The 19,098-nt window shown below is 31.3% G+C and overlaps 1 protein-coding gene across 1 annotated transcript; it reads left to right on the top strand.

Moving 5' to 3' along the window:
• Positions 1–102: 102 nt before the first annotated feature.
• LOC140449146 (uncharacterized) lies at positions 103–1,215 on the top strand. Its single transcript, XM_072542294.1, has 3 exons — positions 103–197; positions 408–961; positions 1,018–1,215. Exons 1-2 carry the CDS (start codon positions 103–105, stop codon positions 955–957), a joined length of 645 nt encoding a protein of 214 aa, XP_072398395.1. The 3' UTR covers positions 958–961; positions 1,018–1,215.
• The last annotated feature ends 17,883 nt before the right edge of the window (positions 1,216–19,098 follow it).

The following is a 19,098-nucleotide window of genomic DNA, read 5'->3' as shown; positions in this document are numbered from 1 at the left end:
AAATAGGTCAATTACGTTAATGTATTTTTTTATTCTTACTATTTAAATTCGTTTAATTTTAAAGTGATCTATCAGTTAGTCAGTGAACACTAAACTATCAAAATGAGCGGTGTACCTTGCCAACTAGTCATTATGACCGAGGATCCAATCAACTTACCAATAAAGGATGCATTTGTTATCGTCAAGCAGTTGTTTATGTAAGTATTTTTTTTCCTTTTGTGATTTTGTTCTACATGATTTTATTTCGTTTTTACTGGTTTATTTTTTATTATAAATATTTTATGGGATTATTGTTTTTCCAATCGATCTTTACATTTATAAATAATTTTATTGTGTTTTCTCGATTTGATTTATGATTTTGTTTGCTGTTGGTTGATTTACGTTTTTTTTTTTTTTTTCTATTCAAGATATGGTGTAACGGATGTGTCACTTAGGGGTGACCGTATATTTGTGGAGTTAACGTACTCACCAAATAACAAAAACTTGAAGAAAAAATTTGGGTACCTTCCATTGAGGTATATGAGACTAAAAATTGAGAACGAGGGAGAGTTCCATGTACTGGAAAATATATGTAAAAAATATAGATTCAACCTGTTAGATGATGAGGTGGAGGAATTCGAGAAGTATCAACAGCAAAAACATTTGGTGGGTACGAAGAGAGGATATCTTCCTCCGCCTCCTCTTCTTTCTCATTTTGGACACTCTTCTGGGTATCCTTCCATTTTACCATCAACTTCAAGTTCTCCGTTTCCAACAACGACTTCTCCACCAACGAATTGGTCTCATCCCGCAACTGCCACATCAAATGACGACAACAACGAACCTCCAACAAAAAAACAGAAAAGAAAAGTGATGAAGATACCAACAACGACGACGACGACGACGACGACGCAAAATCCAGAGGATGTAGTAGATTTAGAAGACCTGACTATGGAACACTTCCTTAGCCAGAAATAGAAAAGTAAGTGATTTTTTTTTGTTTCGATATAATTCTAAATTTTACTATTTGTGTTTCAGATGGTTTGGGGAGTAAAAGTATGTGAGAATTATATTTTATTAAATAAAATACTTTTGTAATTATTATCTATGTATTTTATTTCATTTACACCTTTTACTTTACTAAAAAATATTGATCAATATTTTTGCGATATCGACCATCATTAATGTCGCTATCTTTGAAAATTGATAAGAATCCATAATTTTCTTTCCAGCATATTGAACATATTTTTTTAAAATCTTCAAAAGTCATATCTGTTCCGACGTGGTCATTGTAAATGTGTTTTAGGTTTAAATCGTCTTGTTTAAATACAATTAAAGTATTTGCATTGTCTCTTATAAGGTGTTTAGGTATTTTTGCATAACTCTGGCTCAAATAAAATGGATCCACCTGAGAATGTCGGGACATGCTAAAATATTCACGAATAACATCTTGGTTGTCACACGCAACATCATCAAAGATAAAAATTGAATTGGGCTTCGCTTCAGATGGGTGCATTATATCCGTACTTCCACTGTAAGTATAATATCCTATTCCTTTAATTGGTTCCAGCAAAGTTTCTAAATATTTGTACTTTGGTTGCATTAATGATTTTGAGTAAATATACACATTTTCAAATTTTAATCCATTAGCATGTTCCAATAGACTTATCATCACATTGGTCTTACCACAATTTGAAGGGCCAACTATAAGACATCGAATAGTTGAAGGGAACAAAACTCCATGCTTTTTAAACTTATTCTCAATTGGTTCCAATAAATTATTCTCCACATCAAGCGTAGTCTTTTGTTTTACAAGCTTCATGTCTGGTATCAATTTAAAAATAAATGTCTTGTGTGTATCTATTAATAAAAGACTATTTTTAATTTTTTATTTTTTTTATTGTCAACACTTTCTACAATATTTATACCAATAATGAATATTAAATACATTGTTTAGAGCACATTGTAAATTTTCATTGTTATGTTGAAAACATGGATGTGATTTAAAAATATGATTCATAGTCTCATCGGAAAGTATATTAGGTTCATCTTCTACACAATCAATGCGATTTTCCATGAATTTTTCCAAATATTTTTTTGTTTCATGATTTCTTACCAATATTGTTTCGTCTAATACGTTGTCGTGTAAAAATTTTGAAATTTCTTCATATTTTAGATGAGTATCACAAAAATGCCAAGATTGCCAATTTAAACCATGGTTTTGAACACATTGTTGTTCGATACATTTTATATATGACTTATTTATCATTGCTTCTGTTACTGGTAAAACAACCATTCTGTGTATAATGTTTTCTGTAGTAGGATCTAAAATAGCAATTTCCCTACAAAGAAATACATCTTCTCCAGGAAAAGAGAAACCTTGGATATCCACAATGAACATGTTTCCTCTCTCTCTCGATATTCTCTAACAACAAACAAAATCTTGCAAGTGGAACGTCTTTTACATATTTTTCTATCCCCTCTTTATTATATTGCGTCACTTTTATCTATCCATGAGTTGTGAGAACTATCAAAACCTAACCACTTGACAAAAATTTTATTTTTCTTTCTCTTTAATACCTTTTCAACTAAATAACTGTCTTTATGTTTAACTTTTTGTAGCTCTTCTTTATAAAATCCCCCAAGAATTTCTTCACCTTTATAGTCTTTTAAATAATATGTAATAGGGTTTCCCAGTTTTATTTTATAAACAGTGAAAATTTCATTAGACCAATTTGGATTGTATTTTTTGTCAAAAACTCCTCGATGTTTTGAAATGCGTACATGATCACCAATATGAAATTTTTGACTTTCCAAATCGACAATTTTAATGTGATTGTATACAGTGTTTAACAATAGTTTTTCATGCTTCTTCTTAACATCCACTGGTTTCATTCCTATTGTTCTGTGAACTTTATTGTTGTATTCAATAACAACTTGTTGTAAATTATCAATCCATTTGTAGGTACCGTTGAAACTAAACTGTTTCCAAATCATTGATTTAATCGTGCGAATGACTCGCTCAGCAATCGCAGCCTTTTTCTCACTGTATACATTGTAATGATTAATATTATATTTTTTCATCAATTTTTTCATATGTGGATTAAAAAATTCAGTTCCCATATCTGTTTGAAGATTATTTGGTTTTTGCTGTTTAAACACATACTCCATACATTTGGCTACTTCAAAACCTGATTTATTTTTTAGTGGTAAAGCCCATAAAAATTTTGAAAAACAATTTATTACAACCAAAATATATTTGAAATTTCTGTTTGTATTTGAATATTTTTGCATATCAATCAAGTCGGCTTGGAACAAATCATTAAGAGATTTTATAATAATTCTTCGTCTTTTAAAGTTAATTCTTGCAGGTTTGTGTAACTCATTAACGATATCTCTTTTAACAGACATGATATTTATTCTACAATATTTGCCTCTTTTAGTTCTTCAATAATTGAATTTATTTCATTTGTATGTCCTGTATGGCCAGCTAGCTGTGAAGATAGTAATAAACGTAATCGCTCTACAAGTTCATTTGGATCATCCCAGTGGACGTAATCGATTTTATTGTTGTTTACTTCCATAACCAATCCTTTACCTTCTGTTATTGGTGCAATTATTTTTTTATATTTTTCTAATCTACTACCATCTATCTGTTTACTTGATCTGTAATGCCTTCTGTGAGCATTCGTCGCTACAACTATCTTTTTATAGTTATTCTCATCTTCATCTGTAAAACTAGCTGGATATTTCTTAAACAAAAGCTCATATAAACCTGGTGTTCCCCTGTACCTTTTCTTTTTTAAAAGAATATCAGCACCATCTAAATCTATTTCAGAATTCCCAATCAGTAGCTTTTCAGATGTTTCATCAAATCGAATTCCATATTTATGATCAAATTCTTTGTTTAGAACATCAGCGTGCATATTTGTAATATATTTCCTAGGTAAAGGATCATATTGATCCCAGTAGTCTACACGCGCCTGGTTAGCAATATCTTCAAATCGATTTTCAGAGTGTTTATCATTTTTAATCTGTTCTTTTATATCATCCACTTCAATGTTGTCCAATATCGATTGTTTGATTTCACTTGTTTCAAAGTCAGTAGTTTCATTATCGTCATCATCGTTTTTAATGTACCTTAAAGGTTCATCGTTTTTTGTTTCATTTTCTGGACTGGAATTTTGTGAACTATTTAACTTGTTTTCGATATTTTTCAAGTGTTTTGTAATTGGATTAAATAAATCTTCTTGGATTATTTGTCCTTGTTTTAATTGTCTTAATTTACTTTGGATGTTTCTCCGTTTAGTTATAAGTTGTCTTTTCAAATCTTTATTCATCGTAAAATGTAGGTTTTCGCTTAACTTCTGAACAGCTCTGGATCAGGTCTCGAACAGGTCTCGAACAGGTCCTGATCAGCTTTGAACAGGTCTTGAACAGGTCTTGAACAGGTCTCGAACAGGTCTCGAACAGGTCTTGAACAGGTCCTGATCAGCTTTGAACAGGTCTTGAACAGGTCTCGAACAGGTCTTGAACAGGTCTTGAACAGGTCTCGAACAGGTCTCGAACAGGTCTTGAACAGGTCCTGATCAGCTTTGAACAGGTCTTGAACAGGTCTCGAACAGGTCTCGAACAGGTCTCGAACAGGTCTTGAACAGGTCTTGAACAGGTCTTGAACAGCTTTCAGATTTGGTACTAGTCTAGCCCCCAATTAGACACTTATGTTTAACATCAACAAGGTTATGAAAATATTTATTGTGTACAGGGTGTTAAATAAGAGTAAACTTTTTTTTAACTTTTTATTTATACTTAAAAACCCAAAGATTTGCTTCATTAGATGAACTACAGTTAAAACATTTGAACTACATTGGTTAGAGGATTATAATTAACAATACGGTCATGTATAATTATACAATAAGCAGTTGTGTTAGCTGGTATATTCTTATTAGTTTCTATTTCTATTCTCATATCGACACTTCCTGATTTAATTGATTCATTTTGTCTGCTGCAATCAATAACAAATATCGGAGCAACAGCACAGAATTGTAACATAGTAAGGCATGGATCTCCTATGGATTTGTAATAGTACGACGGTTGAAATTGTGCATACATTTCATATGCAAGGGCATAATGTCTTTTACTAAAGTTCAAGTTCAAATTGTCATACGGGTACATTTCAGAATTTAGAAATAGCTTTAAGTTTGTAAGATTACAGTGATCAAAATAGCTGTTCTCTTCTTTTATTGCATTCTTTTTGGCAGTTTGTAATGCAAACAAAACAAATCGTGGTCTCTCCAATAGACTGGTAGTTTTTACATTCCAGTTAAATTTCATTGTCTGAGGCAGTAGAGGAATTTCATGATATTCCCAGCTTCTATATGCAAGCTCCAAACTGGACCCATTTTCAATAAATTTATATAAACGTAACTTTTCTGAATCGGACACTTGAATATGAGGCATTTTCCATATTAATTTAAATATTTCCACTTTTGGTTTCAGTTCAGTTTCTACTGTAGACATTACTGCATTTAAATCAGTTGAACTTCTTATCAATACGAGTTCTTGGCGTATGTTAATAAGAATTTTTGTAAAATCTTCAAAAAATCCAAGTGCAAGTTTGAGTGGCATACAAACATTAAAATTTCCTGCTTTATCAGCAACTGTTGGTGTGTCATTAATACTCCAACCTATACAGTTGTATCGATTAGATTCAGTTTGTGTGAACGAAGCATAGTTTTTCATTGTCGTTGTTATACCTAAATTTCTCACTCTATCTATTACACAGCCTCCAATTTCATATCGTATTTCATCAAATAAATGCATCAAACCATTATTAATAAAGCGCAAAGTATTGCTTTCTTTCCCATCATTCGTTAAACGTCCTTCAATATACAGATAACTCTCAGAAGGTAGGGTGTATATATCTTGAGTCTGAATTGGTATTCTTATTTCATCACAATGATTAAAAGTTGCATTGGCATAGGGTAAATGACTGTGCATTTCTCGACTCACAACTGAATTGTCAACCAATACACGATCTCCAATATTTAAAATGTTAAAACTCATATTCCCTCTTCTTACAAGTACACCTCAAGAAAATCCCAAGTATTCTAGTATTAATAAAAAACTTTATTCTACACCAAGTATTTCTTTTCTTTTTCCCTGTCACTGTCGTTGTTGTGTTTTATTTTAAATCCTAGTGAGGTTAAAAAGACTTTGTTTTCTGTTGTCAACGGTTTGAGAGTCTGCTTGTCACTAATGTTTTTATCAACACTCTTAATATTATATACACTGTCCACACCTGGATTAAATTTGCTACAGTTGTAAATTAAAACCATTATTTATACTTTTTTTAAATGTAGTCTTAACGTAATAACTTCTCGTGTGAAATTAACAAGATTACCGTCCTGGTCAACTATTTTAATGAAAATTTCATCAATATATCTATTTGTGACAGGTAAATAAATTACCTTTTTTGGAATTTCCACAATTTTGTAACCCGGTAAGACATTTGGATAAAACATGTGGATGATATGACCTTGGTTTTCATTGACGTATGAATTAGTGATTAGATTACATTCCACACAAATAGAATTAACCTTTGTGATATGCACAGGATTCTCAGCTAAGTGAGTCTTTAAAGGTGAGAGCCGTTTTGGTGTAAATCCCAATAAGGGAGCAATGGTATTTGGTTTTTCAAAATGGATTACTTTGTTGCTTTTTATTTCACATTTGAGTGTATTGTTATTAATTCTCAATATCAAACTTGTAGGTTGATCTATATTATGTTTTTTTCTAGGCACACCTTTACCAATTGTATTATTTTTTTCTTGACTCTTTCCTTTATTAATTTCTGTATCATCTTTATCTGGTGTTTGATCTACTTTTAATTCTAATTCAGTTATTTTTTCAGTTAAATAATTTGAAAGATCTTCGACTTCATAAGAACCATGTGGAATCGTTATATCGTAACCATCTATATAAAACTTGTTGTTTGTTTGGTCTACATTTGGAATTGTATTGTATGACATGAAATCTATTAAACCTAGTACATACTGTTCATTTTCGTTTAAAATAATTGGTGGGTAAATTTTTGTTGATAACACCGATTCTCTTCCAGATAACACAAAAGTGTACGACATGTTCAAACGATAATCATAGAGTAAATAAAAGAATATTATTTTAAAAAGGGTATTTATTTAAAAAATCTAAACACAATTGTTCACAATTTACAGTGTTATAAGTTTGATAAATTTTATGATTATAAACAATTTGACAATAGCCATTTGAATTAAAGTATGATATAGCTTCCAACGGTGGTCTCAGGTTGCCAAAACTGTCAAAATATACGACTTTGGATTTATTCTTCTTGTAAGCTGTCCAATGAGTTCCAGGACCGTCTTTGTTATCTAAATTAATAATTCCACTCTCATGTTGCCAAATTTTTTTCGGAAACCCATTTCTCATCATTACACCTCTAAAATGTGGGATTTTCATTAATTTTGCATATTTTTGTAACTCTACATTTGTCAAAGCATGTTTTGGAATTTTTATTTGATCCATTTTCTTATTCATAAAAAAATACCCATTCCACTTTTATATGGTTTCAAGTATAAACCTTTTCCAATTGCCAGTGCTTCCATTTTACGATTATGACGTTGTTTTTCGAGTAAATCTTCTTTAGCTGCTTTTGCGTCGTTAATAGTTTTAACGATAGCTGATGTACCCCCAGCAATAGTGCCCAATGCGCTCAACCCAGCAAATATCGGTATTAGAGGTAATATACCCCCAGTTTTTGGAACTTGGATTACTCGTGGTTTTTTAATATTCTTGTAAGATTTAACAATTCGTAATGCTTGTTGAATAGCTTCTCTTAATGTTTTTGGTTTGCCTTCCAATAGTTTCTTTCTAATATCTCTAATTACTCTCAATAAACTAAAAGACTTTTGCTTTGAAATTCTTTTTTTGGAACCTTTTCTTTTATGTACGACCTTTCTTTTAGAGGTCTCTCTTGTCTTTTTCTTATTACCAATCATCTTGGCTGTTACTAACCAACTAACAACAATACAGTATTTATTTATTTTTTATTAAAATTCTGATTTGTATACAATGTTTTGCATAAAGTGTGGAGAATACGTCAGTGATTTTTTTAAATATACGATATAAATGCGAGATCATTTTGAGTTTTGCTTTAGTTACTGTATTCTCTTAAAATTAATCATGGGTGTTACAAATCCAGTTTTGACCCATATGTCAGGTCAACTTGTTTCAGCATGTCGAAACTTTAAGATACTTGAATATGAAAAGTATGTGTCACGGTACCCGCCACCACTCTATGAAAAATTAGCTGGTGATGGAACGGCCTTTGTACAACAACATATAACTGGAAATCGAATTTTAGATGGTCCATTCCTTGGTCGACGAGAGCTACCATTTCCGTTACCAGAGATACCTAGGTTAGGAGGAAATAGATAAAGAAAAAAAGATACATATTTTTTTATTATATATTTTTTAATTTAATACAGTTTATTGTTATATCTTAACTTTTTTTTTTCTTGATCATCATCATCATCCTCATCTTCATCGTCTCGTTTTCTTTTTTGAGTATTGTTTAATGATTCGATTTTTGGTTTTTTGACAACAATTAAATTGTCATCAATTATTTTTCGTTTTTCTCTTCTTTTAGAAACTACAGGGCTCACTACAGAAAAATCATCTTGGATATCCATATTCTCTTCTAATTGTTTTACTCTTTTATGATTTAAAAGCTTTTGTTGTATTTTTTCTTTATTTTTTTTCTGCTGGACATTTTGTCTGCGTTTTCTTGATTTGGAAATAGTTATTCCTTGGAGTAATAAAGTACAGTGGTCTATATTTTCAGTTAGTTTTTCCAACATATTTTTAGCCTTGTTCAATTCTTTACTACAACTTTTTGTTACAGCTTTATAATTAGTAGAACCTAGACCCATACCTAATTTCACTTTTGCTTTCATTGCACCAGCTACACCAAGTGCAGCCACCTTTTCAGAAAATGCTGTATTTTTTGATCGAAACTGTTCAAGAGCTTTTTCAGCTAGGATCTTATCAGCTTCGTGTCGTTTTGATAACTCTTTGTTTTGGGAGTATGCAATATCATGTTCACGACACGCTTCGTCTAATCCATTTATTCCCCTATCTCCTCTTGCTAGTCGTTTCTGTAATTTGGTGCCGGGTCCACAAAACCTATAACCTCCAGGGATGTGCATTTCGAAAGGTAATTTATTAATGACAGCGTTTAACATATTGGTAGCGTACTCGTAGACGATTTACAAATTAATACATAGTTATTCTAAATATAAGTCTTTATATATTTTTTCTCTTCTTCAGACAACTGACCTCACATTTCACCAAACATACTACTTGGTATATTTTTAGCACCAGATCTGGATCTCAAATATTCTATGTAGTCACAGTTTATACAATTCCTATTAGATATTTCAGTCTCCCCACCACACTTTGGACATTTATACTTTACTGGTACAGGCATACTTATTTTTGGATAAATAGATGACTTGGGTTATTTTTGTCACCACCAAATTGTCTAAATATACTTTTTAAGTAACAATTTACACAAAGTGTATTTGGAATCTCAGTTTCACCACCACACTTTGTACATTTATATGTCACAGGTACAGGCATATTCAAAGGGCAAAATAAAAATGAGCTTTATGTTATATTTACAGCTATTTTATTATTCTAATTTTTTATCATGCGATTACATTATTTTTGCGGTCTCTGTCTCTTTACATACATTCTACTAGGTATATTTTTAGCACCACTCTCTTCCTTGTACACCTCTTCCAATTCACAATTTATACACAGGTCATTTCGTTCTTCAGTGTCACCCCTACACTTTGGACATTTATTTTGCACAGGTACAGGCATATTCAAAGGATAAAATGTTATGTTTCACAGATGTACAGATATTCTTCTCACTCAAATTTTCTTTGTTATCGTTGTTGTTGTTGTTGTTGTTGATTTTAAGAAAAATAGGATACACTCTTTTCAAAAAAGTACAATTAGGACTAAATTTTTTGTGATCTTCGATTATATTGTCATTTGATTCCCATTTGTAAATCTCTACGCCACACTTGAAACACTTTACTATATCTTCCACTTGGAGAAAGTAAAATCCACAAGCAGCTAACTCTATTTCAGATTTATTCCCCTTCCAATTGTTAAAAGTTGAGAGCCTTGAATAAAACTCGTCTAGCATGTACACCTCAAGACACATCTTGATTACTGACAAAATTTTGCTGGATACATTTATTTAAAATAAATAACTTGTTTCAAAACAAATAAAATTGACCAGGTGACGTGGTCGTATTGGCAAGACGTAAAAACAAACCTATGGAATAATATAGCAATTTATCAGTATTATGAATTATATCATCGTTTATAAATAAACTTTTATATTTGGTACATTGTTTTTTCTTTAATTTCCTTAAATTTCAAGAGTAAAAACGACATTGGCTAGGCTAGGCTAGGCTAGGCTAGATACGACTAAGCAAGTCTGTACACAACAAGTTATTTTTTGACTCGCCACTACCAAAAAAAAATTTCCAAGTCTCAATACTCATTTATTTCAATCACCCTGTACAAATTTAACTAAAAGAAGAGGAGATGAAGCGATAAGCGATGAGTTTTGCACTCGACATACAAGGTGGTCCGTTCCACTCAAAGACACCCCCTCTGGTCATTGTCGACCGATTCTTTTACTTCTTCAGGACAGGTAAGACAAAGAAGAGACAAGTGAGACAGGTGTAAAAACATACAGTTAACGTAGGTGACAATTCTTCGGCTGAGAAGAAGAGATCTAGAGATAAGCGACTAGTTCTTACGACCCTCTGGTCATTGTTGATCACTTCTTCGGGAGAGAAGAAGAAGAGATCAAGCGATAAGCGACCAGTTCTTACAACCCTCTGGTCATTGTCGATCACTTCTTGTACTTCTTGTACACCCCCAAGGTCAAATCATGGCATCGATACCTTCGCATCGGAGACCCTGATGGACAGGTTACCAAAGTGCGTTTGAACCCCGCTTGCTATACTACTGCCGCCCATGCCAGTCTAACTCGTCTATTTATCTCTGCTGTTTGGTTTTCTTTGTTAAGTTTTATAGTTTGACCGAGATATATATAATCCCGAACTTGTTCTATTTCATCTTGTCCGATCCTCATTGTGATGTCTTCATCTGTATTTGTTATGATATTGGTCTTGCTGTAATTCATATTAAGGCCTATCTTTCCAGCTTTTTCGTCTAGTTCTTTCATCATTTCAAATATTTCTTCTTTTTCATCGGTTATCAATGCGATGTCATCAGCGTACCTTAAATGGTTCAAGCGTTGTGCACAAATTTTTATACATTTTTCTTCCTATTCTAATCTTTTAAAAATATCTTCTAGAGCCTGATTGAAAAGTTTCGGTGATATTGTGTCACCCTGTCTCACGCCTCTATTTATTTGTATTGATTTTGTTCCTTCATATACTTTAATTGTTGTTTTGGCTTCCTTATATATATATATATATATATATATATATACATATATATATATATATATATATATATATATATATATATATATATATATATATATATATATATATATATTGGCTATTAGTTCCGTATATCTGTGGTCAATTCTGCTGTTAATCAAAGAACTTTTCACTGCCCAATGTTCGACACTGTCGAAAGCCTTTTCGAAATCTATGAACGCTATATATAGAGGAATGTGGTATTCATTTGCTCGTTCTATAAGTATTTTCATGCTTAGTAAATGGTCACTTCTGCTGAATCCCTTTCTAAAACCAGCTTGTTCTTTCGACTGGTATCCGTCGAATTTTGTCGTCAATCTATTGGTTAAAATTTTTGTTAGGAGTTTATACATTACATTGAGGAGTGTTATAGGACGGTAGTTTTTTTATATCTGCTTTATCCCCTTTCTTGTGTAGGATAATGGTTACTGATTCCTTCCAGTTGTTTGGGTTTCTTTTTTCTTTTAAGATCTTGGTAAAAAGTGGATGTAGAGTATTAATTACACTTTTCCACCATATTTCAGCATCTCTGCAGTTTTTTCATCTTTTCCAGGCGATTTGTTGTTTTTCATTTCTTTCAATCCCTTCTTTATTTCTGATTTGCTTATTTCTGAGCTCTGAGTTGACATTTTTTATTTTAGCCTTAAGTTCGTTTTTAATTTCTTCTGGTGGTTCCTTTTTTGTTTTATATAATTCTGAGTAGAAATGGTGGATTATATTTATGATGTCATCTTTAATGTTTGTTTCTACTCCGTTTACATCTTTTATTTTGTTTATTTCACACTTACCTAATTTCGGTCTTTATTACTTCTTCTATTTTTATTTCGTGTTCTTTCCTCTTATTTTCTTTTATCATTCTGCTTATTGTTTTATTGATTTCTACATATTCTATATATTTAATTTTGCCTTCTTTTATTCATAAGCTTCTTCGTCTATATCTTTATCATCATTGTCTAATTTTTGGGTAAGTTGTTCTTTTAATATATCTTTGGTATAGGTCTTTGTATATATCTTTATATTGCCCTAGTTTGTTTCTATCTACTAGATCCCAGTTTCTAATTATTTTTCTTTTCATTTCATAGTTACCGTCAATAATAATTTTTGCTCTGTTGTGAATCTGTTAAGAACTGTGTTAATGTTAGAAAAAACTTTGTGGCTAGATGGATTATTGTCTGAGTTGGTATAGCAGATAATTATGCAGCCTGTGTTTCTGTCTCATCTCTTTCATGGACAAGTTACACTTGGAATAGAATATAATAGAATAGAAATATGCTTTATTGTCACTGAAAATTGTAAGATTTTATTAAAGACAGAAAATATCAATAACAATTAAAATTGACTGAAATGACACAAATCGTCAATATCACAAAAAAGATAGTACAATAAGCAATCCATCACAAAATTTAAATAAATTTCAAATTGCATAATAGAACCTTACGAAATAATAAGTTGACGTTGTTGCATGTGATACTCAAATATATATAAAAATACTTTAGTTACTTGTACATAAAGGTACTGTAATTTCTTAGTTATTCGTAAATAAACTCTTCTAGTGAATAATAATATATGGTCTTTTAGATGGCTTTTGTCGTTTTATGGGACTTGAAGAAAGATGTTGCAGATTTAAGTTGTAAAGGGAGATGGTTGTATAGTGTTTTTGCCGAATATAATATAGAATTTCTGGTGGAATAGTCATGATTAGGTCTTTCTGGAAGAACATGTAGGTGTATACGAATTAAGCAAACAGTTAGAGAGAGAAAAACGTTAAAATCTCGTGATTTTTGAAGTGGATTCTGCAATTTGTTGTTCTTCTGAGGTCAAACAGATACTGTATTGCCCTTTATTGTTATTTACAAATAACATCAAATTGCGCAGCTGCACTAGAACTCCAAAAACAAAGGCCATATCAAAGATGAGATTGAAACAAAGAAAAATATGTTATTTTGGAAGATGCTAAATTGATTTCCTTCAAAACAGATCTTATTGCATAACAAGCTGAGGCTAGTTTTTTACTTAACATATCGATAAGAAGGGACCATTTAAGATTGCTGTCTATGAAAATACCAAGAAATGTTACAGAATCAACGATACTGATCTGGCTAATATTAAGAAGCAAGGGTTGAAGAGCTCGTTTATGGGATAATATTACTATATTATCCACTTTAAGAGAGTAAATTAGAGTCAGACCAAGTTTTTATTTTATTTGGATCAGAAATTATAGTTGCATGAAAACTTGCAATATTAGAGTTTCTCCAGTTAATACCGGTATAATCAGCATATGAAAAAAAATTTTCATAGATTTTTAAATTACTAATGTCATTTATAAAGATAAGGAAAAGTAGAAAACTTAATACGGAACCTTGTGGTACTCCACACATAATGCTTTTGTGACTAGATTGCTCTTACTAGTTGTTTCCTATTTTAAGGTTTCCCAAGTAAAATTGGAACCAATTCAAAGAAATACCTTGAATTCCTTAGAAATTTAGTTATTTTTGTAAAAATTTCGTTATTTACACAACTAAAAGCTTTGGCATAGTTATAAAGATAGTAATGGCAGCGTTAACAATATTGCTTAGATGCTAGTAGCTAGTTCCAGTAGAGGAGAAGAATAACAATTAGATCAGGGCATAGCATCATCACGAACGATGTCACACGTATCGAATGGATGGTAATTTCTGACCATATGATCTTGAGATACAGTTATCAAGTACCTTTGCTAGTGAAAACTTGCCCACAAGAGAGATGGGCAGGTAATTCATACTGCAGATTTATATCTGGTATAGAGACTGATCTAGGGTCTGTGGGATCAGGAGCAAGATTATTCAGTAGTATTGGAGATTTAAACATTTTTATTACAATAGGAAGATATACTTTTTGTATTTTAGAGAGAGCTGTTTGCATTACTACACTGTGCAGTGGCGAGAGAAACTTGGCAAACAGGCGAAACATACTACATGAATCAGTCCCAAGTCATAGAAGAATACACTACAAGTCAAAAGCTAATAAATTTGCCAGAAAAGTATCGACTGAAAAAGCCTGGATCCGAAGACATCCTAACTCTTACTTGGAAAACATAACCGGTCAAATATATAGCAAAATGTGTATTGGAGATGTGCTACTAGGCTTTAAGTGCTGCGAAAACAAGTACTAATCAGCTCCGAGTCATAAAATACTTTCCTACTGGACATATGCTGGTTAAAGAATACCTAAATACAGTGTTTCATGGAAAATTTAGACTATTTAGCAGAGGACCTAAAACAGTCAACCACATCTCGCACGACTACGAATAATATGACCACAGGCGACAACCTTTTTTCAGAAATCATAAAAATATATGGTGCCCACCTCATAAGTACAATCAGCCAACTGGGCGCAGTAGGACCATTTTCAAGCAAATAGCTTTCACGGTAAAAACCCAAAAATGTATGTTTATTCTTATAATTAAATAATCATACTGCGCCTCGAACATTTTTTCACCAATACGTAACTCGTTCCTCTCCATATTTTCGTTGATTGTCAATCAAAAACAGTTACAAATTCTTTCCGCCTCACACAATAACCCATATGAGTCTACTGTCTTTTTTGTCATCAGCTAAAAACTTGAAACTATTAATCTTTATATTTTTCTTAAATCTTACGATTGCTCTTTGTTCCATCACGTATTGAATTCGCAGGGATCCCTTGACTATTTAGAAAGGTTAAAAGTGGTTATAAATTCTAAACTATTTCAAATATTTTATGGAAGTCTAGAGTAGTACAAAATAGAATACAGAAACAACAACTCAAATTACTTAGAATTAGTTAAAATAATTGCAAAATCTCGAAAATCTAGATTTATGTTTATTTTGTATTTTTTGGAAATATACTATGCACAAAAGAATGTAGTGTAAAAATATTAAAACATTGATTCTTTTCAACGAAAAAATTGAATTATTGGTTTATTTTGTAAATAACGAAATCAGTAGAATCATTAACACACTATTAAAATATTTTCGTTTTCGTAATATTCCATATCGTAGCCAACCTAATACGCAATGTTATCGATTTCCCAATTAAATTTTTATTTATTAAGAAAATATTAAAAATAATTTGGATTTTGAAAATAACCAAAAAAACGTGTAGTAAAATAATATATAAACATATGAAATTGGTAGTATAGATACAGTTCAATTGTGTATGACAATTTGAAAAAAGCTTAATAAAATAAACAAAAATGGTAAGTAACTTTATTTATAATATTTTCAGTTAATGACATCAGTTTTTAAAACAGCGTAGTAAAGCCCTTCTCAATTGATATTCTGTCAAATGCTTCGTTTAATTAAAATAATTTTTCAATTCTCTTCTGAAATTCTTTTTATGCACTAATATTTTATTGTTTTCGACTTGCACACACCTAATCTGAATAACCTTTTTGTTTTTTGTTATTTGCTTAACTATTTTATATACCTGCGTCTTATGCTTATTGTAAGAAGTTTTATATTCTGCTACTTGACCTACTTTGACCTCCTTTTTAGCAGAGTTATAATTTTGAAGATCTTTGTTTTTCAGATTTCAGCCAGACCAATTCACTTTTCACTCTTTATATAGTTTTGTCTTTTTTTTTAAACGGTTTTTAAACTTTTTTCTGCCATTAGAGATCTGTTTATTTTTATGTTTTTCCTGAGAGTTTACAAAATATTTCAATTGCAACATGTCTTACTAGTCATATTTTTTCAAATCTTGTAAGGACTTCCTTTCATATTCCAGCGAATTGTTATTACTGTTTTTGTCTTTCCATATTTTTAACATCTCCCAACGAATTTTTGTGATCATCTGCGACATTTTGAGTTCACTTTGCTTAAAAAATTTAAAATTCAACAAAAGCAACTTTTTGCCTAAAAATCTTACGAGCTATGCTCGTGCTATTCTTACATTTAAGCAAATAGTCTTTTTTTAGTAATGTCTTAAAATATTTGCAAACGTATACATATTCATACAGTTTTTTTTTCTTTGTACTTTCTATTAGATGAATGCAACTTGTACTCTTCTTTCTTTAGGTACTTTCTCTAATTAGATACATCGTAACGCTATAAATCTTTTTAAAATATTAGTATAGTTATTATTTTTTTTTTATTTTCAGGTTTCGAAACTACAGATTGCATTAGTTGCCTTTGGTTGCATTTCTTATTACGTACTGACACCAGTTGAGGGCAAAAACTTTGACCCGCACCATGTTCGTCCTGATACTCCTACCGAACAACCAGTACCAGACAGTCCTACATTGCCACTACATTTACATAATCCACATGGACATCATAATGGTCATAATGGGCATAACGGACATAACGGACACAACGGTAACAACGGTCATCATGGACATAATGGGCAGAACGGACATCACGGACAAAATGGGCATCATGGACAAAACGGTCACAATGGACATAATGGGCACAACGGACACAATGGACATAATGGACATCATGGCCACCACTAGATTCATCTACAATTAATTTAATTAATTAATTGTAAATTAATTTAAATTAAGTTAGTTTTAAGCAATTAGCGTTTTTGTAAATTTGTTAAAACTAAAAAATAAATTTTTTTTATTAGAACAGTATGCTTTTACATAACTTCTTTTATAACTTCCCTTCACAGACATACCTCTTTAAAGTCTGTGTTTAAACCGTGTTTTTAATAATTTTGGAAAAATGAACAATCAAAAACATTCTTATGGGATAATTTCTTTTTGTCGTTGAATATTCCCTAACCACCTTCACTTTTCTTCTTGTACTTTTCCAAATACACGTGTTTTTAATTTAACAATTGCTGAAATTTTGTTATTCCTTTTTGGCATTCATATTTTCGATATGCATTTTTTTCTGTTTAGTACTCAATATTTAGTAGCATAAAGCGTGGTTTAAATTTGTTTAGATTTCATTATTAACTGGTCATATCAGTCGTTTCTTTCTAACTTGATCATACATTGCCTCAACTTGACTAAACATGTAATCGTATATTTTTGTAATATTTTTTTTGCATCTGTACTAAACATCTAAAATTATTAATTTTTTAATCTTTAAATAAACACTCGAGATATTCTGTCTTAGACCTACATACTAAGGCATAAATATGGAGTTAGGCGTACACATTGCTTCACCCATAACCACTATTTTAAAACCTACTCTAGCTCTTACTTTATTAGGACAACAGAAAGTAGCAGCATGAGCTAATAAACATATTTAAAGAAATTTTGTAAAACAGTATTAGCAGGACTAAATTATTTTTTTAGAGACCAAATCACAACACGTAAAAAGGCCCGTTTAAAGGATTAACTTCTCCAACGCTAGTATAAATCAAAATAAAAGAAATAGTGGACGTTTTCTTAAATTTTAAATGTTCTTTAAGTTTTATTAGCTGAAAAACTATATTTGCCTGAAGTTTTCGTTTTATACGGGGTGAAAATATTTTGGAAAAAAATGTATTTAAGAAATGCCTAGTATCATCTCTGCCTTTATTTTAATTCGCGTATTTCCTGTCTTTCAGTTGTAATGATAGAGCTTATACGGTTATATTTTTATAAGATGGCTATTAGTTTTTCATAATGAATAGTCAGTAATTAGTACCTCATTAGTTAGGTACATTTGCTCTACTTGAATTATTGGGTCTAATTTTATCTAGAAGAAATCCCGTTTATTACCATTTGTTCCTGTAACAGAAAATTTTCTGTAATTAAATCTCTTATCTCCTTAGCATAATAATGTCCCTTTGTTTTTTTGTCTCATCATTGGTGCACCTACCTCCCACCCAGTAAATATTTTCTAAATATATATTTACTTCTTCTTTAAACTGTTTTTCAGTGTGCACTGGAACAGAGAAATTTATGTTTACTTCATAAGTTAGTTAAAAGCTATTTCAATTAGCAAGTTGGTTTGTTTATGCTAAGTAGAAAATTACTAATCTTTATATCCTGCATTAAAAATTAAAAAACACTATTTTAATAAAACTCTTTTAATTCCTATATTTTTAAATATATTCAAACATTCTAAAATTGCATTCAAATATCTATATTATCGATGAATCTAGTGATGGCCATGATGTCCATTATGCCCATTGTGTCCATTGTGACCGTTATGTCCATTGTGACCGTTTTGTCCATGATGTCCATTTTGCCCGTGGTGTCCGTTCTGCCCATTATGTCCATTGTGTCCATGATGACCGTTGTTACCGTTGTGTCCGTTATGTCCATTATGACCATTATGATGTCCATGAGGATTATGTAAGTGTAGTGGCAAGGTAGGACTGTCTGGTACTGGTTGTTCGGTAGGAGTGTCAGGACGGACATGGTGCGGGTCAAAGTTTTTGCCCTCAGCAGGTGTTAGTACGTAATAAGAGAGGCAACCAAAGGCAACTAATGCAAACTGTAGTTTCGAAACCTAAAAATAACAAAAATATAAAATAATTTTTATTTCTTACTGCAAAAGCAGTCATATTTTTAATTCAATAATATGAAATAAATATTTAAATAAGTTTTCTATTAAATTAGATGACCACACCACTTGATAAGCAC

The sequence above is a fragment of the Diabrotica undecimpunctata genome, chromosome 8, assembly GCF_040954645.1.
Source record: "Diabrotica undecimpunctata isolate CICGRU chromosome 8, icDiaUnde3, whole genome shotgun sequence".
In the NCBI taxonomy this organism is placed as follows: domain Eukaryota; kingdom Metazoa; phylum Arthropoda; class Insecta; order Coleoptera; family Chrysomelidae; genus Diabrotica; species Diabrotica undecimpunctata.
Note: the sequence above shows the minus strand (reverse complement) of the source record. Positions and strands in the feature narration are given on the sequence as shown.